This window comes from Heterodontus francisci, chromosome 32 (genome assembly GCF_036365525.1).
Source record: "Heterodontus francisci isolate sHetFra1 chromosome 32, sHetFra1.hap1, whole genome shotgun sequence".
In the NCBI taxonomy this organism is placed as follows: domain Eukaryota; kingdom Metazoa; phylum Chordata; class Chondrichthyes; order Heterodontiformes; family Heterodontidae; genus Heterodontus; species Heterodontus francisci.
The window spans coordinates 5270274-5293388 of NC_090402.1; the positions used below are offsets into that span (position 1 = coordinate 5270274).

A 23115-nucleotide genomic window follows, 5' to 3' on the forward strand; every position below is an offset into this window, starting at 1 on the left:
TACCCCAGTGAGAGTCAGTGTGTGTGGAACCTCTACCCCAGTGAGAGTCAGTGTGTGTGGAACCCGTACCCCAGTGAGAGTCAGTGTGTGTTGGACCCCTACCCCAGTGAGAGTCAGTGTGTGTGGAACCCGTACCCCAGTGAGAGTCAGTGTGTGTGGAACCCACAGCCCAGTGAGAGTCAGTGTGTGTGTGAACCCGTACCGCAGTGAGAGTCACTGTCTGTGGGACCCGTACCCCAGTGAGAGTCAGTGTGTGTGGAACCCGTACCCCAGTGAGAGTCAGTGTGTGTGTGAACCCGTACCCCAGTGAGAGTCAGTGTGTGTGGGACCCGTACCCCAGTGAGAGTCAGTGTGTGTGGAACCCGTACCCCAGTGAGAGTCAGTGTGTGTGTGAACCCCTACCCCAGTGAGAGTCAGTGTATGTGGAACCTGTACCCCAGTGAGAGTCAGTGTGTGTGTGAACCCGTACCCCAGTGAGAGTCACTGTCTGTGGGACCCGTACCCCAGTGAGAGTCAGTGTGTGTGGAACCCACACCCCAGTGAGAGTCAGTGTGTGTGTGAACCCGTACCCCAGTGAGAGTCACTGTCTGTGGGACCCGTACCCCAGTGAGAGTCAGTGTGTGTGAACCCGTACCCCAGTGAGAGTCACTGTCTGTGGGACCCGTACCCCAGTGAGAGTCAGTGTGTGTGGCACCCGTACCCCAGTGAGAGTCAGTGTGCGTGGAACCCGTACCCCAGTGAGAGTCAGTGTGTGTGGGACCCGTACCCCAGTGAGAGTCAGTGTGTGTGGCACCCGTACCCCAGTGAGAGTCAGTGTGCGTGGAACCCGTACCCCAGTGAGAGTCAGTGTGTGTGGGACCCGTACCCCAGTGAGAGTCAGTGTGTGTGGCACCCGTACCCCAGTGAGAGTCAGTGTGCGTGGAACCCGTACCCCAGTGAGAGTCAGTGTGTGTGGGACCCGTACCCCAGTGAGAGTCAGTGTGTGTGGAACCCGTACCCCAGTGAGAGTCAGTGTGTGTGGGACCCGTAACCCAGTGAGAGTCAGTGTGTGTGGAACCCGTACCCCAGTGAGAGTCAGTGTGTGTTGGACCCCTACCCCAGTGAGAGTCAGTGTATGTGGAACCTGTACCCCAGTGAGAGTCAGTGTGTGTGTGAACCCGTACCCCAGTGAGAGTCACTGTCTGTGGGACCCGTACCCCAGTGAGAGTCAGTGTGTGTGGAACCCACACCCCAGTGAGAGTCAGTGTGTGTGTGAACCGGTACCCCAGTGAGAGTCAGTGTGTGTGGAACCCACACCCCAGTGAGAGTCAGTGTGTGTGTGAACCCGTACCGCAGTGAGAGTCACTGTCTGTGGGACCCGTACCCCAGTGAGAGTCAGTGTGTGTGTGAACCCGTACCGCAGTGAGAGTCACTGTCTGTGGGACCCGTACCCCAGTGAGAGTCACTGTCTGTGGGACCCATACCCCAGTGAGAGTCAGTGTGTGTGGCACCCGTACCCCAGTGAGAGTCAGTGTGCGTGGAACCCGTACCCCAGTGAGAGTCAGTGTGTGTGGGACCCGTACCCCAGTGAGAGTCAGTGCGTGTGGGACCCGTACCCCAGAGAGAGTCAGTGTGTGTGGGACCCGTAACCCAGTGAGAGTCAGTGTGTGTGGAACCTCTCCTATCTCCCAGTGCCCGAACGGTAAGCATGGTCTCATTATTCAACCACTGGAGGAATACTATCAAACCTTATCCTGTCCTTGTCAACCGGATGAGCTTCTGGGAGGGAACCATATTTGATTTACCTCCTCCCTATTCGCCTCGTTCCTCCCTGCTGCTCACTGGGACGAACTGTGGACCCTTCCTCTTCCCCTTCCCCATCCCCTTCCCCTTCCCAAACACTGCTGCTGCCCTGGCTCCACAGGATGTTCTCAGTGTCAGTGATTACATTTTTGCTCTGTGTTTCATGTGAGGTTTGTAACCAAGGTGACACTTGTGCACAGGTGTGAACTGCGAGGATGTTCTTGCTCCGTGTTCCAGTGAACCGTGTAAAAATGGTGGCATTTGTCAAGAGTCTGAGGATTATGAGAACTTCTCATGTGGCTGCCCAGAGGGATGGCAAGGTGAGGGGAGCATCACAGAGCGTCACACACAGAGCGTCACACACAGAGCGTCACACAGAGCGTCACACAGAGCATCACACACAGAGCGTAACACACAGAGCATCACACAGAGCATCACACACAGAGCGTCACACACAGAGCGTCACACACAGAGCGTCACTCACAGAGCGTCACTCACAGAGCGTCACACACAGTGCGTCACACAGAGCGTCACACACAGAGCATCACACACAGAGCATCACACACAGAGCGTCACACACAGAGCGTCACTCACAGAGCGTCACTCACAGAGCATCACACACAGAGCGTCACTCACAGAGCGTCACTCACAGTGCGTCACTCACAGAGCGTCACACACAGAGTGTCACACAGATCGTCACACACAGAGCGTCACACACAGAGCGTCACACACAGAGCGTCACACACAGAGCATCACACACAGAGCGTCACACACAGAGCGTCACACACAGCGTCACACAGAGCATCACACACAGAGCGTCACACACAGAGCGTCACACAGAGTGTCACACACAATGTCACACACAATGTCACACACAGTGTCACACACAGAGCGTCACACACAGAGCATCACACACAGAGCATCACAGACAGAGCGTCACTCACAGAGCGTCACACAGAGCATCACACACAGAGCGTCACACAGAGCATCACACACAGAGCGTCACTCACAGTGCGTCACACAGAGCATCACACACAGAGCATCGCACACAGAGCGTCACACACAGAGCGTCACACAGAGCATCACACACAGAGCATCACACACAGAGCATCGCACACAGAGCATCGCACACAGAGCATCACACACAGAGCGTCACACAGAGCATCACACACAGAGCGTCGCTCACAGAGCGTCGCACACAGAGCGTCACACACAGTGCTTCTCTCACAGAGCGTCACACACAGAGCATCACACACAGAGCATCACACACAGAGCGTCACACACAGAGCGTCACACAGAGCATCACACACAGAGCGTCACTCACAGAGCGTCACACACAGAGCGTCACACACAGAGCATCACACACAGAGCGTCACACAGAGCATCACACACAGAGCGTCACTCACAGAGCGTCACACACAGAGCGTCACACACAGGGCATCGCACACAGAGCGTCACACAGAGCATCACACACAGAGCATCACACACAGAGCATCGCACACAGAGCGTCACACACAGAGCGTCACACAGAGCATCACACACAGAGCATCACACACAGAGCATCGCACACAGAGCATCGCACACCGAGCATCACACACAGAGCATCACACACAGGGCATCGCACACAGAGCGTCACACAGAGCATCACACACAGAGCATCACACACAGAGCATCGCACACAGAGCATCGCACACAGAGCGTCACACACAGAGCGTCACACAGAGCATCACACACAGAGCATCACACACAGAGCATCACACACAGAGCATCGCACACAGAGCATCGCACACAGAGCGTCACACACAGAGCATCACACACAGAGCATCACACACAGAGCATCGCACACAGAGCATCGCACACAGAGCGTCACACACAGAGCGTCACACAGAGCATCACACACAGAGCATCACACACAGAGCATCACACACAGAGCATCGCACACAGAGCATCGCACACAGAGCATCACACACAGAGCATCACACACAGAGCATCACACACAGAGCGTCACACACAGAGCGTCACACAGAGCATCACACACAGAGCATCACACACAGAGCATCGCACACAGAGCATCGCACACAGAGCATCACACACAGAGCATCGCACACAGAGCGTCACACACAGAGCGTCACACACAGAGCATCACACACAGAGCGTCACACAGAGCATCACACACAGAGCGTCGCTCACAGAGCGTCGCACACAGAGCGTCGCACACAGAGCGTCGCACACAGAGCGTCACACACAGTGCTTCTCTCACAGAGCGTCACACACAGAGCATCACACACAGAGCATCACACACAGAGCGTCACACACAGAGCGTCACACAGAGCATCACACACAGAGCGTCACTCACAGAGCGTCACTCACAGAGCATCACACACAGAGCGTCACTCAGAGCGTCACACACAGAGTGTCACACAGAGCGTCACACACAGAGCGTCACACACAGAGCATCGCACACAGAGCGTCACACACAGAGCGTCGCTCACAGAGCATCACACACAGAGCATCACAGACAGAGCGTCACTCACAGAGCGTCACACAGAGCATCACACACAGAGCATCACACACAGAGCATCACACACAGAGCGTCACACACAGAGCGTCACACACAGAGCATCACACACAGAGCATCACACACAGAGCATCGCACACAGAGCGTCACACATAGAGCGTCACACAGAGCATCGCACACAGAGCGTCACACACAGAGCGTCGCTCACAGAGCATCACACACAGAGCATCACAGACAGAGCGTCACTCACAGAGCGTCACACAGAGCATCACACACAGAGCATCACACACAGAGCATCACACACAGAGCGTCACACAGAGCATCACTCACAGAGCGTCACACAGAGCATCACACACAGAGCATCACACACAGAGCATCACACACAGAGCGTCACACAGAGCATCACACACAGAGCGTCACACACAGAGCGTCACACACAGAGCATCACACACAGAGCGTCATACAGAGCGTCACACACAGAGCATCACAGTGTGGTCACACACAGAGCGTCACACACAGAGCGTCACAGTGTGATTGTCACACACGGAGCGTCACACACAAAGCGTCACACACAGTGTGTCACACACGAAGCGTCACACACAGAGCATCACAGTGTGATCGTCACAGACGAAGCGTCAGACACAGAGCGTTACAACTGGATCTGTCACACAGCCTGTATTCTGCGGGGAATTAATGAATGAATTCCCTGTCTCTCCAGGCCAGACCTGCGAGAAGGATGTGAATGAGTGTGTGAAAAGCCCGTGTCGCAATGGAGCAGTTTGTCAGAACTCAATGGGAGGATTCCAGTGCGTGTGTCGTCAGGGCTACACTGGGACTGTCTGTGAAACCGATGTGGACGATTGTCAGCCTAGTAAGTGGAGAGAGAAAACGAAACCAAGACAAACAGAGAATGACAGAGAGAGAGACCGAGAGAGAGAAAGAGACAAGACAGTGACAGAGAGAGAGACCGAGAGAGAGAAGGAGACAAGACAGTGACAGAGAGAGAGACCGAGAGAGAGAAAGAGACAAGACAGTGACAGAGAGAGAGACCGAGAGAGAGAAAGAGACAAGACAGTGACAGAGAGAGAGAAAGAGACAAGACAGTGACGGAGAGAGAGACCGAGAGAGAAAAAGAGACAAGACAGTGACAGAGAGAGAGAAAGAGACAAGACAGTGACAGAGAGAGGGACCGAGAGAAAGAGACAAGACAGTGACAGAGAGAGAGACCGAGAGAGAGAAAGAGACAAGACAGTGACAGATAGAGAGAAAGAGACAAGACAGTGACAGAGAGAGAGACCGAGAGAGAGAAAGAGACAAGACAGTGACAGAGAGAGAGACCGAGAGAGAGAAAGAGACAAGACAGTGACAGAGAGAGAGAAAGAGACAAGACAGTGACAGAGAGAGGGACCGAGAGAGAGAAAGAGACAAGACAGTGACAGAGAGAGAGACCGAGAGAGAGACACACACAGTGCAGCACTCCCTCATTACTGCCTCTTTTATCAAGCTTTTGGTCGTCTGACCTTATATCTCCTTATGTGGTTTGGTGTCAGATTTGTTTTACCACCTGATAAGTGCTATATAAATGCAAGTTGTTCTTTGGTTTTACTGGCTGGAAAATACCATGATCCCAATGTTTCCCACCACAGATCCGTGCCACAACGGAGGCTCCTGCTCTGACGCTGTCAACAGCTTCCTCTGCACCTGTCTCCCCGGATTCCGTGGCCCAAAGTGTGAGGAAGATATCAACGAGTGTGCCAGTGACCCGTGTGAAAACAACGGTAACTGCACGGACTGTGTCAACAGCTACACCTGTACCTGCCCACTGGGGTTCAGCGGCATGCACTGTGAGAATAATGCTCCCGATTGTACTGAGAGGTGAGCTCTGGGAGAGGCGGAGGGAGGGAGAGGGAGAGAGAGGGGGAGACATGAGGGAGGGAGAGAGCAAGCGGAGAGAATGCTGGGACAAGAGACAGAGAGTGGGGAAGGGGAACAGTGAGGGACGGAGGTGGGGAGAGCGGTGGTGAGTGACAGGGGCTGGTCACTCACCGGATAGGAGATAATCAAAGGGAGGAAAGGGGGTGGGGGGGCGGGGGAACCAGAAGCTTGGTCAAAGAGGAAGGTTTTAAGGAGTGTCTTAGAGGAGGAGAGAGAGGCGGAGAGGGTTTGGGAGGGAATTCCAGAGCTTAGGGCCTCAGCATTTGAAGGCTCGGCCACCAATGGTGTGTTCAAAATCATGAGGGGTTTTGATCGAGTAAATAAAGAGAAACTGTTTCCAGTGGCAGGAGGGTCAGTAACCAGAGGACAAGAGATTGAAGATAATTGGGAAAAAGAACCAGAGGGGGAGATGAGGAGAATGTTTTTTTACACAGTGAGTTGTTGTGATCTGGAACGCGCTGCCTGAAAGGGCGGTGGAAGCAGATTCAATCGTAACTTTCAAAAGGAGAATTGGATAAATACTTGAAAAGGAGAAATTTGCAGGGCTCGGGAGAAAGGAGAGGGGAGCGGGGACTAATTGGAGAGCTCTTTCAAAGAGCCAGCACAGGCACGATGGGCCGAATGGCCTCTGTGAATGCAAGAACACAAGAAATAGGAGCAGGAGTAGACCATTCGGCCCATCGAGCCTGCTCCGTCATTCAATACAATCATGGCTGATCTTGGGCTTCAATTCCACTTTCCTGCCTGCTCCCCATATTCCTTGATTCCAAGAGACCAAAATCTGTCTATCCCAGCCTTAAATGTATTCAATGATGGAGCATCCACAACCCTCTGGGGTAGAGAATTCCAAAGATTCACAACCCTTTGAGTGAAGTAATTTCTCCTCATCTCAGTCCTGAATGATTGATCCCTTATCCGGAGACTGTGTCCCCGTGTTCTAGATTCCCTGATCAGTGGGAACAATCTCTCAGCTTCTACCCTATCAAACCCTTTCACAATCTTGTATGTCTCAATGAGATCACCTCTCATTCTTCGAAACTCCAGAGAATATCGGCCCAATTTACACAGTCTCTCGTCATAGGACAACCCCCTCATCCCAGGGACCAATCTATTGAATATTTGCGGCACTGCCTCCAGTGCAAGTATATCCTTTCTTAAATGTGGAGACTAAAACTGCACACAGTATTCCAGGTGCGATCTCACCAAAGTCCTGTACAATTTTAGTAAGACTTCTTTATTCCTGTACTCCAATCCCCTTGCAATAAAGGTCAACATGCCATTTGCCTTCCTAATAGCCTGCTGCACCTGCATGTTAACTTTGTGCGTTCCTTGTACAAGTACCTCCAAGTCTCTCTGAACATCAACACTTACCACTTTCACACCTTTTAAAAATATTCTGATTTTTTATTTTTACGACCAAAGTGAACAACTTCACATTTCCCTACATTATACTCCATTTGCCATCTTGTTGCCCACTCATTTAACCTGTCTATATCTTTTTGCAGCCTCTCTACATCCTCCCCACAGCTTACCTTTCCATCAAGCTTTGTATCATCAGTAAACTTGGATACATTACTCTCTGTCTCTTCATCCAAGTCATTAATATAGATTGTAAATAGCTGAGGCCCCAGCACTGATCTTTGTGGTACCCCAATATTCACTGCCTTAAACTTGAAAATGCCCCGTTTATGCTCACTCTCTGTTTCCTGTCTGTTGATCAATTCTCTGTGCAGTATCATGCTACAAGGTTGTATATTAAATCTGAGTCTTTCTCGCAGCTCCTGTTTTAACGGCGGGACTTGTGTCGATGGAATTAATACCTTCACTTGTCTCTGTCCGACTGGTTTCACGGGCAGCTACTGCCAGCACGACATCAACGAGTGTGACTCCAAGCCATGTCTCAATGCTGGCACATGTCAGGATAGCTACGGGACCTACAAGTGCACCTGTCCTCAGGGCTACACTGGCCTCAACTGTCAGGTAAACACAAACCCGCCAAACCTCCAGCTCTCCGAACCCCTCCCCATGCCTAGGTATCACATCCCGTGATGGGGAGGATGGGCACTGGGGGTCGAGGAGGACCGAGGGTGTTGGATCCCAAACACTATCACGGTGTGAGAGGAAGTCAGGGGGTTGGGGGCTGGGACAAGGGCAGGATCTGGATTGGATGCGCTGCTGTCCACAGTCGAATAGTTTGGCAACGCCCATTCTACGGCCTTGTGCATGCCGAATGGTTGCTGAGGATGAGGGTGGTCAGTGAGGGTCAGCGGCTTGAGGGATTCGGGGGGAGATCTGCAAAGGAGCATTTTATCACTGAAAGGGCTGGGGCCTATTAGGGACCCAAAAGGGGATTTACACACAGAGACAGAGGGCATAGCTGAGGTATTAAATGAATACTTTGCATCTGTCTTTACTGAGGAAGAAGATGCAACCCAGGAATGGTGAAAGAGGAGGCAATTGACACACTAGATGGGCTAAAAATTGATAAGGAGCAGGTATTGGATAGGCTGGCTGTACTTAACGTTGATAAGGCACGAGGACCAGATAGGATGCATCCGAGGATACTGAGGGAAGTGAGGGTGGAAATCGTGGAGGCACCGGCCATAGTCTTCCAATCCTCCTCCGATACAGGGGTGGTGCCAGAGGACTGGAGAATTGCAAATGTTACACTCTTGTTCAAAAAAGGGTGTAAGGAGCAACTACAGGACAGTCGGTTTAACCTCGGTGATGGGAAAGCTTTTAGAAACGATAATCTGGGACAAAATTAACAGTTGCTTGAATAATTGTGGATTAATTAAGGAAAATCAACACAGATTTGTTAAAGGCAAATTGTATTTAACTAACTTGATTGAGGTTTTTGATGACAGTCATGCTGTTGATGTGGTTTACATGAACTTCCAAAAGACATTCGATAAAGTGCCACACAACAGACTTGGCAGCAAAGTTGAAGCCTGTGGAATAAAAGGGACAGTAGCAACATGGAGACGAAATTGGCTGAGTGACAGGAAACAGAGAGTAGGGGTGAACGGTTGTTTTTCAGACTGGAGGAAGGTATATAGTGGAATTCCCCAGGGGTCAGTACCGGGACCACTGCTTTTCGTGATCTTTGTTAATGACCTAGACTTTGGTGTGAAGGGCACAATTTCAAAATTTGCAGATGACTCAAATCTTGTAAATATTGTGAACTGTGAGGAGGATAATGATAGACTTCAAGAGGACATAGACAGGCTGGTGGAATGGGTGGACAAGTGGCAGATGAAATTGAATGCAGAAAAGTGTGAATTGATACATTTTGGTAGGAAGTACATGGAGAGGCAATATAAAACAAAGGGTACAATTCTAAAGGGGGTGCAGGAGCAAAGGGACCTGGGGGTATATGTGCACAAATCATTGAAGGTGACAGAGCAGGTTGAGAAAGTGGTTAAAAAAGCACACAGTATCCTGGGCTTTATTAATAGAGACATAGGGTACAAAAGCAAGGAAGTTACGGTGAACCTTTATAAAACACTGGTTCAGCCTCAACTGGAGTTTGTGTCCAGTTCTGGGCACCGCACATTAGGAAGGATGTGAAGGCATTGGAAAGGGTGCAGAAAAGATTCACGGGAATGGTTCTAAGGATGAGGGACTTCAGTTATGTGGATAGATTGGAGAAGCTGGGGCTGTTCTTGGAGAAGGTTGAGAGGAGATTTGATAGAGGTGTTCAAAATCATGAGGGGTCTGGACAGGGTAGATAGAGAGAAACTGTTCCCATTGGTGAAAGGATCGAGAACCAGAGGACACTGATTTAAAAGTGATTGGCAAAAGAAGCAACAGTGACACGAGGAAAAACATTTTTACGCAGTGTGTGGTTAGGATCTGGGATGTGCTGCCGGAGAGTGTGGTGGAGACAGATTCAAACGTGGCTTTCAAAAGGGAATTAGATAAGCACATGAAGAGAATAAATTTGCACGCTGTGGGGAAAAGGCGAGGGAGTTGGACTAGGTGAGTTGCTCTTGCAGAGAGCCAGCACAGACAAGGTGGGCTGAATGGCGTCCTTCTGTGCTGTAACCATTCTATGATTCTATAACATGTGTGGGCCAAAGGGGCATCCTTAGCAACAGATGACCGTCACAAACAGGGACAGAATGTTTCTGTTGGAGTGGAGCCACAGAAACTGTCAAATATCTCGCAGTCCTCAACTGAGAATTAGTGTTGACCTCTGCTCCTCGCAGTGGCTCAGCCTTAAACTGTCTCATAATTAGAGTCAGAGGTTGTGGGTTCAAATCTCAGTCCAGAGACCTGAGCCCATAATCCAAGCTAACACTCCAGTGCAGTACTGAGGGAATGCTGCACTGTCGGAGGGTCAGCACTGAGGGAGTTTTTTAAAATTCATTCATGGGTTGTGGGCGTCACTGGCCAGGCCAGCATTTATTGCCCATCCCTAATTGCCCTTGAGAAGGTGGTGGTGAGCTGCCTTCTTGAACCGCTGCAGTCCATGTGGGGTAGGTACACCCACAGTGCTGTTAGGAAGGGAGTTCCAGGATTTTGACCCAGCGACAGTGAAGGAACGGTGATATAGTTCCAAGTCAGGATGGTGTGTGACTTGGAGGGGAACTTGCAGGTGGTGGTGTTCCCATGCATCTGCTGCTCTTGTCTTTCGAGGTGGTAGAGGTCGCGGGTTTGGAAGGTGCTGTCTGAGGAGCCTTGGTGCATTGCTGCAGTGCATCTTGTAGATGGTACACACTGCTGCCACTGTGCGTCGGTGGTGGAGGGAGTGAATGTTTGTAGATGGGGTGGCAATCCAACGGGCTGCTTTGTCCTGGATGGTGTCGAGCTTCTTGAGTGTTGTTGGCGCTGCACCCATCCAGGCAAGTGGAGAGTATTCCATCACACTCCTGACTTGTGCCTTGTCGATGGTGGACAGGCTTTGGGGAGTCAGGAGGTGAGTTACTCACCGCAGAATTCCCAGCCTCTGACCTGCTCTTGTAGCCAAGGTATTTATATGGCTACTACAGTTCAGTTTCTGGTCAATGGTAACCCCTAGGATGTTGATAGTGGGGGATTCAGCGATGGTAATGCTGTTGAATGTCATGGGGAGATGGTTAGATTCTCTCTTGTTGGAGATGGTCATTGCCTGGCACTTGTGTGGCACGAATGTTACTTGCCACTTATCAGCCCAAGCCTGGATATTGTCCAGGTCTTGCTGCATTTCTACACGGACTGCTTCAGTATCTGAGGAGTCACGAATGGTGCTGAACATTGTGCAATCATCAGTGAACATCCCCACTTCTGACTTTATGATTGAAGGAAGGTCATTGATGAAGCAGCTGAAGATGGTTGAGCCTAGGACACTACCCTGAGGAACTCGTGCAGTGATGTCCTGGAGCTCAGATGATTGACCTCCAACAACCACAACCATCTTCCTTTGCGCTAGGTATGACTCCAGCCAGCGGAGGGTTTTCCCCCTGATTCCCATCGACCTCAGTTTTGCTAGGGCTCCTTGATGCCATACTCGGTCAAATGCTGCCTTGATGTCAAGGGCAGTCACGCTCACCTCACCTCACCTCTTGAGTTTAGCTCTTTTGTCCATGTTTGAACCGAGGCTGTAATGAGGTCAGGAGCTGAGTGGCCCTGGCGGAACCCAGACTGACTGTCACTGAGCAGGTTATTGCTGAGCAAGTGCCGCTTGATGGCACTGTCGATGACACCTTCCATTACTTAACAGATGATTGAGAGTAGGCTGATGGGGCAGTAATTGGCCGGGTTGGATTTGTCCTGCTTTTTGTGTACAGGACATACCTGGGCAATTTTCCACATTGCAGGGTAGATGCCGGTGTTGTAGCTGTACTGGAACAGCTTGGCTAGGGGTGCAGCAAGTTCTGGAGCACAGTTCTTCAGTACTATTGCCGGAATATTGTCAGGGCCCATAGCTTTTGCAGTATCCAGTGCCTTCAGTCGTTTCTTGATATCATGCGGAGTGAATCAAATTGGCTGAAGTCTGGCATCTGTGATGCTGGGGACTTCAGGAAGAGGCCAAGATGGATCATCAACTCGGCACTTCTGGCTGAAGATTGTTGTAAATGCTTCAGCCTTATCTTTCGCACTGATGTGCTGGGCTCCCCCATCATTGAGGATGGGGATATTTGTAGAGCCACCTCCTCCAGTTAGTTGTTTAATTGTCCAGCACCATTCACGGCTGGATGTGGCAGGACTGCAGAGCTTAGATCTGATCCGTTGGCTATGGGATCGCTTAGCTCTGTCTATCGCATGCTGCCTACGCAGTTTGGCACGCAGATAGTCCTGTGTTGTAGCTTCACCAGGTTGACACCTCATTTTGAGGTATGCCTGGTGATGCTCCTGGCATGCCCTCCTGCACTCTTCATTGAACCAGGGTTAGTCTCCTGGCTTGATGGTCATGGTGGAGTGGGGGATATGCCGGGCCATGAGGTTACAGATTGTGGTTGAGTACAATTCTGCTGCTGCTGATGGCCCACAGCGCCTCATGGATGCCCAGTTTTGCATTGCTAGATCTGTTTGAAATCTATCCCATTCAGCACGGTGATAGTGCCACACAACACGATGGACAGTATCCTCAATGTGAAGGCAGGACTTCGTCTCCACAAGTACTGTGCGGTGGTCACTCCTACCAATACAGTCATGGACAGAAGCATCTGCGACAGGCAGATTGGTGAAGACGAGGACAAGTATGTTTTCCTCTCTTGTTGGTTCCCCCACCACCTGCCGCAGACCCAGTCTTGCAGCTGTGTCCTTTAGGACTCGGCCAGCTCGGTCAGTAATGGTGCTACCGAGCCACTCTTGGTGATGGACATTGAAGTCCCCCACCCAGAGTACATTTTGTGCCCTTGCCACCCTCAGTGCTTCCTCCAAGTGGTGTTCAACATGGAGGAGTACTGACTCATCAGCTGAGGGAGGGCGGTAGGTGGTAGGAGGTTACCTTGCCCATGTTTGACCTGATACCATGAAACTTCATGGGATCCGGAGTCGACATTGAGGACTCCCAGGGCATCTCCCTCCCTACTGTATACCACTGTGCCACCACCTCTACTGGGTCTGTCCTGCCGGTGGGACAGGACATACCCGGGGATGGTGATGGCAGTGTCTGGGACATTGTCTGTAAGGTATGATTCCGTGAGTATGACTATGTCAGGCTGTTGCTTGACTAGTTTGTGGGACAGCTCTCCCAACTTTGGCACAAGCCTCCAGATGTTAGTAAGGAGGACTTTGCAGGGTCAACAGGGCTGGGTTTGCCGTTGTCGTTTCCGGTGCCTAGGTCGATGCCGGGTGGTCCATCCGGTTTCATTCCTTTTTATAGACTTCGTAGCAGTTAGATATAACTGAGTGTCTTGCTAGGCCATTTCAGAGGGCATGTAAGAGTCAACCACATTGCTGTGGGTCTGGAGTCACATGTAGGCCAGACCAGGTAAGGACAGCAGATTTCCTTCCCTCAAGGACATTAATGAACCAGATGGGTTTTTACAACAATCGACAATGGTTTCATGGCCATCATTAGACTAGCTTTTAATTCCAGATTTATTAATTAAATTCAAATTCAAATGTGGTGGGATTCGAACCCATGCCCCCAGAGAAATACCCTGGGTCTCTGGGTTACTAGTCCAGTGACAATACCACTACACCATCGCCTACCCGCTTCACTGTCGGAGGGTCAGTACTGAGGGAGTGCCGCGCTATTGGAGGGTCAGTACTGAGGAAGTGCTGCACTGTCGGAGGGTCAGTACTGAGGGAGTGCTACACTGTCGGAGGATCAGCAGTGAGGGAGTGCTGCACTGTCGGAGGATCAGCAGTGAGGGAGTGCTGCACTGTCGGAGGGTCAGCAGTGAGGGAGTGCTGCACTGTTGGAGGGTCAGTACTGAGGGAGTGCTGCACTGTCGGAGGGTCAGTACTGAGGGAGTGCTGCACTGTCGGAGGGTCAGTACTGAGGGAGCGCTGCACTGTCGGAGGGTCAGTACTGAGGGAGTGCTGCACTGTCGGAGGGTCAGTACTGAGGGAGTGCTGCACTGTCGGAGGGTCAGTACTGAGGGAGCGCTGCACTGTCGGAGGGTCAGTACTGAGGGAGTGCTGCACTGTCGGAAGGTCAGTACTGAGGGAATGCTGCACTGTTGGAGGTGCCATCTTTTAAATGAGACATTAAACCCAGGATGTGTCTGCCCTTTCAGGCGAATGTAAAAGATCCCAGGCACTATTTGATAGACGAGCAGGGGATGTCAGTGTCCCCTCAGTGTCCTGGCCAATATTTATCCCTCAACCAGCATTATCAAAAGAACGGATGATCTGGTCGTTATCACATTGATGTTTCCGGGATCTTGCTGTGCACAAATTGGCTGCCTTCTTTCCGACATTACAAATGTTGCTACGCTTCAAAAAGTATCTCCTTGCCTGTAAAGTGCTTTGGGGTGTCTAGTGATTGTGAAAAGCTTGAACCCAGAAGCACGTGATCTCGATTAAGAAAGTTGAGTCATCGCTGACACCTTCAATCCACCCTCCACCCCCGAGTCGGTATCAGGAGCTCAAATACACAACCTTTTGGATGAGCTAAAGTTTGCAGAGAGCGGGCGTTGGGAGGCCAGTGTAGAATGTGTTGGAATAGCCGAGTCTGGAGGTAACAAATGCAGGATGAGGCTTTCAGCAGCAGATGAGCTGAGACAGGGGCAGAGTCGGGCGATGTTACAGAGGTGGAAATAGGCGGTCTTAGTGATGGCACGAATCTGAGGGTCAGGAGCTCATTTCGGGGTCTAATAGGGTGGTGAGGTTGTGAGATGTCTGGGCTCACCACCTGTCCCTCTCTTTACTCTCTAGAACCTGGTGCGCTGGTGTGACTCCTCGCCCTGTAAGAACGGTGGCACTTGCTGGCAGACTGGCACCACCTACCGATGTGAGTGTCGGAGCAGCTGGACCGGCCTGTACTGTGATGTGCCCAGCGTGTCCTGTGAGGTGGCCGCCAAACAGCAAGGTAACCCCCAACCCCCCACCCTGCAACCCCTCCCCCAACCTGCTCCCCCTCCCCTCTCTCCACATCCCTCCCACCCACACCCCTCCTCCCCACAACCCTTGCAATCTCCCCATGCGCCTCTCACCCCTTGCACCCCCCAACCCCCATGCCCAAACCCTCTGTCACCTGACCCCCCACCATCGACCCCGCGCCCCGCTATCATTACTCCCTCCGCTTGTCCCTTGCTGCAGCTGGTTGTTATCTAGATTCACTGCTCTGTTCTGCAGGGGTGGAATCGGACCAGCTTTGTCGGAACAGCGGCCTCTGCATCGATGCTGGGAACACTCATCACTGCCGTTGCCAGGCGGGTTATACAGGCAGTTACTGTGAGGAGCAGGTGGATGAATGTGCTCCAAATCCCTGCCAGAATGGAGCCACTTGTACTGATTACCTGGGCGGCTATTCCTGTGAGGTGAGGCAGTCAAACGGTCAGTGCTGCTAAAGTTCAGCACTAAATGTCAGCGCTAAGAGTTAAGAGTCAAGGGTCAGTGTCAGATCAGTATCAAGTTTCAGCATATGAAGGGTCAACATGATGGGTCAGTTTTGAGGGTCAGTATTGAAGGTTGATGCTTCGGGGTGGGTATTGCAGGGTGGGTATTGCAAGGTGGGTATTACAGGGTGGGTATTACAGAGTGGGTATTGCAGGGTGGGTATTGCAAGGTGGGTATTACAGGGTGGGTATTACAGGGTGGGTATTACAGAGTGGGAATTACAGGGTGGGAATTACAGGGTGGGTATTGCAGAGTGGGTATTGCAGAGTGGGTATTGCAGAGTGGGTATTGCAGGGTGGGTATTACAGGGTGGGTAATACAGGGTGGGTAATACAGGGTGGGTATTACAGGGTGGGTATTGCAGGGTGGGTATTGCAGGGTGGGTGTTGCAGGGTGGGTGTTGCAGGGTGGGTGTTGCAGGGTGGGTATTACAGGGTGGGTAATACATGGTGGGTATTGCATGGTGGGTATTGCAGGGTGGGTATTACAGGGTGGGTATTACAGGGTAGGTATTAAAGGGTGGGTATTACAGGGTGGGTATTGCAGGGTGGGTATTACAGGGTGGGTATTACAGGGTGGGTAATACATGGTGGGTATTGCATGGTGGGTATTGCAGGGTGGGTATTACAGGGTGGGTAATACAGGGTGGGTATTACAGGGTGGGTATTGCAGGGTGGGTATTGCAGGGTGGGTATTGCAGGGTGGGTATTACATGGTGGGTATTGCAGGGTGGGTATTACAGGGTGGGTATTGCAGGGTGGATATAGCAGGGAGGGGATTACAGGGTGGGTATTGCAGGGTGGGTATTACAGGGTGGGTATTGCAAGGTGGGTATTACAGGGTGGGTATTGCAGGGTGGGTATTGCAGGGTGGGTATTACAGGGTGGGTATTGCAGGGTGGGTATTGCAGGGTGGGTATTACAGGGTGGGTAATACAGGGTAGGTATTACAGGGTAGGTATTACAGGGTGGGTATTGCAGAGTGGTTATTGCAGGGTGGGTATTGCAGAGTGGGTATTACAGGGTAGGTATTTCAGGGTAGGTATTACAGGGTGGGTAATACAGGGTAGGTATTACAGGGTAGGTATTACAGGGTTGGTATTACAGGGTAGGTATTAAAGGGTAGGTATTACAGGGTGGGTAGTGCAGGGTGGGTATTAAAGGGTAGGTATTACAGGGTGGGTATTACAGGGTAGGTATTACAGGGTAGGTATTACAGGGTGGGTATTGCATGGTGGGTATTGCAGGGTGGGTATTACAGGGTGGGTAATACAGGGTGGGTATTACAGGGTGGGTATTGCAGGGTGGGTATTGCAGGGTGGGTATTGCAGGGTGGGTATTACATGGTGGGTATTGCAGGGTGGGTATTACAGGGTGGGTATTGCAGGGTGGATATAGCAGGGAGGGGATTACAGGGTGGGTATTGCAGGGTGGGTATTCTTTCTTTTTTCTTTTGGGCCTCCTTATCTCGAGAGACAATGGATACGCGCCTGGAGGTGGTCAGTGGTTTGTGAAGCAGCGCCTGGAGTGGCTATAAAGGCCAATTCTGGAGTGACAGGCTCTTCCACAGGTGCTGCAGAGAAATTTGTTTGTTGGGGCTGTTGCACAGTTGGCTCTCCCCTTGCGCCTCTGTCTTTTTTCCTGCCAACTACTAAGTCTCTTCGACTCGCCACAATTTAGCCCTGTCTTTATGGCTGCCCGCCAGCTCTGGCGAATGCTGGCAACTGACTCCCACGACTTGTGATCAATGTCACACGATTTCATGTCGCGTTTGCAGACGTCTTTATAACGGAGACATGGACGGCCGGTGGGTCTGATACCAGTGGCGAGCTCGCTGTACAATGTGTCTTTGGGGATCCTGCCATCTTCCATGCGGCTCACATGGCCAAGCCATCTCAAGCGCCGCTGACTCAGTAGTGTGTATAAGCTGGGGATGTTGGCCGCTTCAAGGACTTCTGTGTTGGAGATATAGTCCTGCCACCTGATGCCAAGTATTCTCCGAAGGCAGCGAAGATGGAATGAATTGAGACGTCGCTCTTGGCTGGCATACGTTGTCCAGGCCTCGCTGCCGTAGAGCAAGGTACTGAGGACACAGGCCTGATACACTCGGACTTTTGTGTTCCGTGTCAGTGCGCCATTTTCCCACACTCTCTTGGCCAGTCTGAACATAGCAGTGGAAGCCTTACCCATGCGCTTGTTGATTTCTGCATCTAGAGACAGGTTACTGGTGATAGTTGAGCCTAGGTAGGTGAACTCTTGAACCACTTCCAGAGCGTGGTCGCCAATATTGATGGATGGAGCATTTCTGACATCCTGCCCCATGATGTTCGTTTTCTTGAGGCTGATGGTTAGGCCAAATTCATTGCAGGCAGACGCAAACCTGTCGATGAGACTCTGCAGGCATTCTTCAGTGTGAGATGTTAAAGCAGCATCGTCAGCAAAGAGGAGTTCTCTGATGAGGACTTTCCGTACTTTGGACTTCGCTCTTAGACGGGCAAGGTTGAACAACCTGCCCCCTGATCTTGTGTGGAGGAAAATTCCTTCTTCAGAGGATTTGAACGCATGTGAAAGCAGCAGGGAGAAGAAAATCCCAAAAAGTGTGGGTGCGAGAACACAGCCCTGTTTCACACCACTCAGGATAGGAAAGGGCTCTGATGAGGAGCCACCATGTTGAATTGTGCCTTTCATATTGTCATGGAATGAGGTGATGATACTTAGTAGCTTTGGTGGACATCCGATCTTTTCTAGTAGTCTGAAGAGACCACGTCTGCTGACGAGGTCAAAGGCTTTGGTGAGATCAATGAAAGCAATGTAGAGGGGCATCTGTTGTTCACGGCATTTCTCCTGTATCTGACGAAGGGAGAACAGCATGTCAATAGTCGGTGGGTATTGCAGGGTGGGTATTACAGGGTGGGTAATACAGGGTGGGTATTACAGGGTGGGTATTGCAGGGTGGGTATTGCAGGGTGGGTATTGCAGGGTGGGTATTACATGGTGGGTATTGCAGGGTGGGTATTACAGGGTGGGTATTGCAGGGTGGATATAGCAGGGAGGGGATTACAGGGTGGGTATTGCAGGGTGGGTATTACAGGGTGGGTATTGCAAGGTGGGTATTACAGGGTGGGTATTGCAGGGTGGGTATTGCAGGGTGGGTATTACAGGGTGGGTATTGCAGGGTGGGTATTGCAGGGTGGGTATTACAGGGTGGGTAATACAGGGTAGGTATTACAGGGTAGGTATTACAGGGTGGGTATTGCAGAGTGGTTATTGCAGGGTGGGTATTGCAGAGTGGGTATTACAGGGTAGGTATTTCAGGGTAGGTATTACAGGGTGGGTAATACAGGGTAGGTATTACAGGGTAGGTATTACAGGGTTGGTATTACAGGGTAGGTATTAAAGGGTAGGTATTACAGGGTGGGTAGTGCAGGGTGGGTATTAAAGGGTAGGTATTACAGGGTGGGTATTACAGGGTAGGTATTACAGGGTAGGTATTACAGGGTGGGTATTGCAAGGTGGGTATTACAGGGTGGGTATTGCAGAGTGGTTATTGCAGAGTGGGTATTGCAGAGTGGGTATTGCAGAGTGGGTATTGCAGAGTGGGTATTACAGGGTGGGTATTACAGGGTGGGTATGACAGGGTGGGTATTGCAGGGTGGGTATTGCAGGGTGGGTATTGCAGGGTGGGTATTGCAGGGTGGGTATTACAGGGTGGGTGTTGCAAGGTGGGTATTACAGGGTGGGTATTGCAAGGTGGGTATTACAGGGTGGGTATTACAGGGTGGGTAATACAGGGTGGGTATTACAGGGTAGGTATTACAGGGTGGGTAATACAGGGTGGGTATTACAGGGTAGGTATTACAGGTTAGGTATTGCAGGGTGGGTATTGCAGGGTAGGTATTACAGGGTAGGTATTACAGGGTGGGTAATACAGGGTGGGTATTACAGGGTAGGTATTACAGGTTAGGTATTGCAGGGTGGGTATTGCAGGGTAGGTATTACAGGGTAGGTATTACAGGGTGGGTAATACAGGGTGGGTATTACAGGGTAGGTATTACAGGTTAGGTATTGCAGGGTGGGTATTGCAGGGTAGGTATTACAGGCAAGGTATTACGGGTTGGTGTTATGGGTTGGTATTGAGGGTCGGTATTATGGGGTCAGTATTGGAGGTGCTGTCGTTTGGATGAGTTGTTAAACTGAGGACCCACCTCCGTCCCTCTGGCAGATTTAAATGATCCCATGACTGGTATTGGGAGAAGAACAAGGGAGTTCTCCCCGGAGTCCTGGAGTTAATCTTTATCCCTCACCCAAAATCACTAAAAATCAGGTTGTTGTTCACATGGCTGTTTGTGGGATCTTGCTGTGCAAAGATTGGCTGCTGAGTTTCCTATATTGCAACAGTGACCACACTTCAAACAAGTATTTCATTGGCTGTGAAGCGCTTTGGGCCATCCCAAGGTGGTGTAAGGCTCTATAGAAATGCAAGATCTTTCCGAAATTTCTATCCTGGGGCAGGAAAGATCCTGCTCTGATGCGTCCGGAATGTTCTGCCTGTTGCTGACGTGGCTTCTTGTTGTCGATGGGAGCAGCTGTTGGGAATAGGTTTTTAAACTCTTTGTGTTTCTCCCTCTCCCTCAGTGCGTCGCTGGCTTTCACGGAATCAACTGCTCGGAGGAGATTAACGAGTGCCTCTCACAGCCCTGCAAGAATGGTGGGACCTGCATCGACCTCACCAACAGCTACAAGTGCTCCTGCCCTCGGGGCACGCAGGGTACGAGACGCACCATGGCTCGGGCTTGGCAGGGAAAGGGGAAATTCCTCGAGAGGATCATTTCCCGTGAGGGGTGGTGGAGGGGATGGGTGTTGGTGCAGAGAAGCTCCATGCAAGTTAACACTCAGTTGTGACATCTATTGGTGGCAAAAACACCCCTGGGTCCTATCAGTGACTGTGGGGTGCGACACCACGTTGATAGAATACTTATCTCTGGAGCACGTGATCACTTTCCCATCTCCTAACATCTTTTCTCTCTCTCTCTCCCTCCCTCCTTTTCTCTCTCCCTCTCTCTCTTCCCCAATCTGTCCCCTGCCCTCTATCTCTTCCCCTCACTTGTACTCTCCCTCACTTTGTGTTCCTCCCTCTTGCTGTCTCCCCCTCTCTTTGTCTCTCTCCCCCTTCCTCCCTCTTTCTCACTCTCCTCTTCCCCTCTCTCTCTCCCTCCTTCTCCTCCTCCCTTGCCCCCCATCTCCCTCCTCCTACCTCTTATTTCCCCTCTCACAGGTGTACACTGTGAGATAAACCTGGATGATTGTAACAGTGCGGTGGACTCTCTGACCCTGGAGCCTCGATGTTTTAACAAGGGTCAATGCGTTGATCGTGTTGGGGGTTACAGCTGCATCTGTCCACCGGGATTTGTGGGCGAGCATTGCGAGGGTGACGTTAACGAGTGTCTGTCCAACCCATGTGACAGCCGCGGGACCCAGAACTGTGTACAGCTGATTAACGCATTCCACTGCGAGTGTCGGCCTGGTTACACAGGTAAGCGGGGGAGGGGCAGCGGGGGAGGGGCAGCGGGGGAGGGGCAGCGGGGGAGGGGCAGCGGGAGAGGGGCAGCGGGGGAGGGGCAACGGGGGAGGGGCAACGGGGGAGGGGCAGCGGGGGAGGGGCAGCGGGGGAGGCGCAGCGGGGAAGGGGCAACGGGGGAGGGGCAGCGGGGAAGGGGCAGCGGGGGAGGGGAGGGGATGGGAGCAGGGAATGGAGGGTGGCAGGAGGGGAGGGAGTGGGGGAGGGCAGTGGGTGAGGGTGGGGTGAGGTAAGTGGACAGTACAGTGGCAACGCAGGTGGATAAGGTAGTCAAGAAGGCATACGGCATGCTTGCCTTCATCGGTCGGGGCATAGAGTATAAAAATTGGCAAGTCATGCTGCAGCTGTACAGAACTCTAGTTAGGCCACACTTAGAATATTGCGTGCAATTCTGGTTGCCACACTACCAGAAGGACGTGGAGGCTTTGGAGAGGGTACAGAAGAGGTTTACCAGGATGTTGCCTGGTCTGGAGGGCATTAGCTAGGAGGAGAGGTTGGATAAACTCGGATTGTTTTCACTGGAACGACGGAGGTGGAGGGGCGACATGATAGAGGTTTACAAAGTTATGAGCGGCATGGACAGAGTGGATAGTGAGAAGCTTTTTCCCAGGGTGGAAGAGTCAGTTACTAGGGGACATAGGTTTAAGGTGCGAGGGGCAACGTTTAGAGGGGATGTGCGAGGCAAGTTCTTTGGACAGAGGGTGGTGAGTGCCTGGAACTTGCTGCCGGGGGAGGTGGTGGAAGCAGGTACGATAGCGACGTTTAAGAGGCATCTTGACAAATACATGAATAGGATGGGAATAGAGGGATACGGTCCCCGGAATTGCAGAAGGTGTTAGTTTGGGCAGGCATCAAGATCGGCGCAGGCTTGGAGGGCCGAATGGCCTGTCCCTATGCTGTACTGTTCTTTGTTGAGAGAGAGGGGAGGGGAGGGGAGATTAGGGGCATGAAGGGAGGGAGGGGAGAATGGAGGGAAGGGTTGGGGGAGGGGAGGGAGAGCATAGGGCAGTGGAGGAGATGAGGGAGTGGAGGGAGAGGGAGGGGAGGGAGAGCATGGGGGAGTGGATGGGCTGGGGAGTGGAGGGTGAGGGAGAGGTGGGAGAGCATGGGGGAGTGGAGGGGCTGAGGGGAGTGAAAGGTGAGAGAGGGGAGGGAGAGCATGGGGGAGTGGAGGGGCTGAGGGGAGTGGAACGAGAGGGTGAGGGAGGGGAGGGAGAGCACGGGGGAGTGGAGGGGCTGAGGATTGGAGGGTGAGGGGGGAGGGAGAACATGAGGGAGTGAAGGGGCTGAGGGGAGTGGAGGGTGAGGATGAGGGGGAGGGAGAGAATGGGGGAGTGGAGGAGCTGAGGGGAGTGGAGGGGAGGGAGAGAATGGGGGAGTGGAGGGGCTGAGGGGAGTGGAAGGTGAGGGTGAGGGAGGGGAGGAAGAGAATGGGGAAGTGGAGGAGCTGAGGGGAGTGGAGGGAGAGGGTGAGGGAGGGGAGGGAGAGAATGGGGGAGTGGAGGATCTGAGGGTAGTGGAGGGAGAGGGTGAGGGAGTGGAGGAGCTGAGGGGATTGGAGGGAGAGGGTGAAGGAGGGGAGGGAGGGAATGGGGGAGTGGAGGGGCGGAGGGGAGTGGAGGGAGAGGGTGAGGGAGGGGAGGGAGAGAATGGGGGAGTGGAGGGGCGGAGGGGAGTGGAGGGAGAGGGTGAGGGAGGGGAGGGAGAGAATGGGAGAGTGGAGGGGCGGAGGGGAGTGGAGGGTGAGGGAGGGGAGGAACTGGCCTCAGATCCAGCCACTGGGTGATTTCATTCGCGGTGGTGAT

At 52.1% G+C, this 23115-nt stretch overlaps 1 protein-coding gene across 2 annotated transcripts in view; it reads left to right on the forward strand.

The window, feature by feature from the left end:
* LOC137347564 (neurogenic locus notch homolog protein 1-like) overlaps positions 1 to 23115 on the forward strand; it is a 154572-nt gene that overhangs the window by 110868 nt on the left and 20589 nt on the right. For both annotated transcript variants that reach the window (XM_068012052.1, XM_068012053.1), the window contains 8 exons: positions 1983 to 2102; positions 5019 to 5171; positions 5947 to 6175; positions 8014 to 8215; positions 15050 to 15203; positions 15470 to 15654; positions 20368 to 20500; positions 21008 to 21265. In XM_068012052.1, the coding sequence (XP_067868153.1) occupies positions 1983 to 2102; positions 5019 to 5171; positions 5947 to 6175; positions 8014 to 8215; positions 15050 to 15203; positions 15470 to 15654; positions 20368 to 20500; positions 21008 to 21265 (1434 nt within the window). The remainder of the gene's footprint in view (positions 1 to 1982; positions 2103 to 5018; positions 5172 to 5946; positions 6176 to 8013; positions 8216 to 15049; positions 15204 to 15469; positions 15655 to 20367; positions 20501 to 21007; positions 21266 to 23115) is intronic.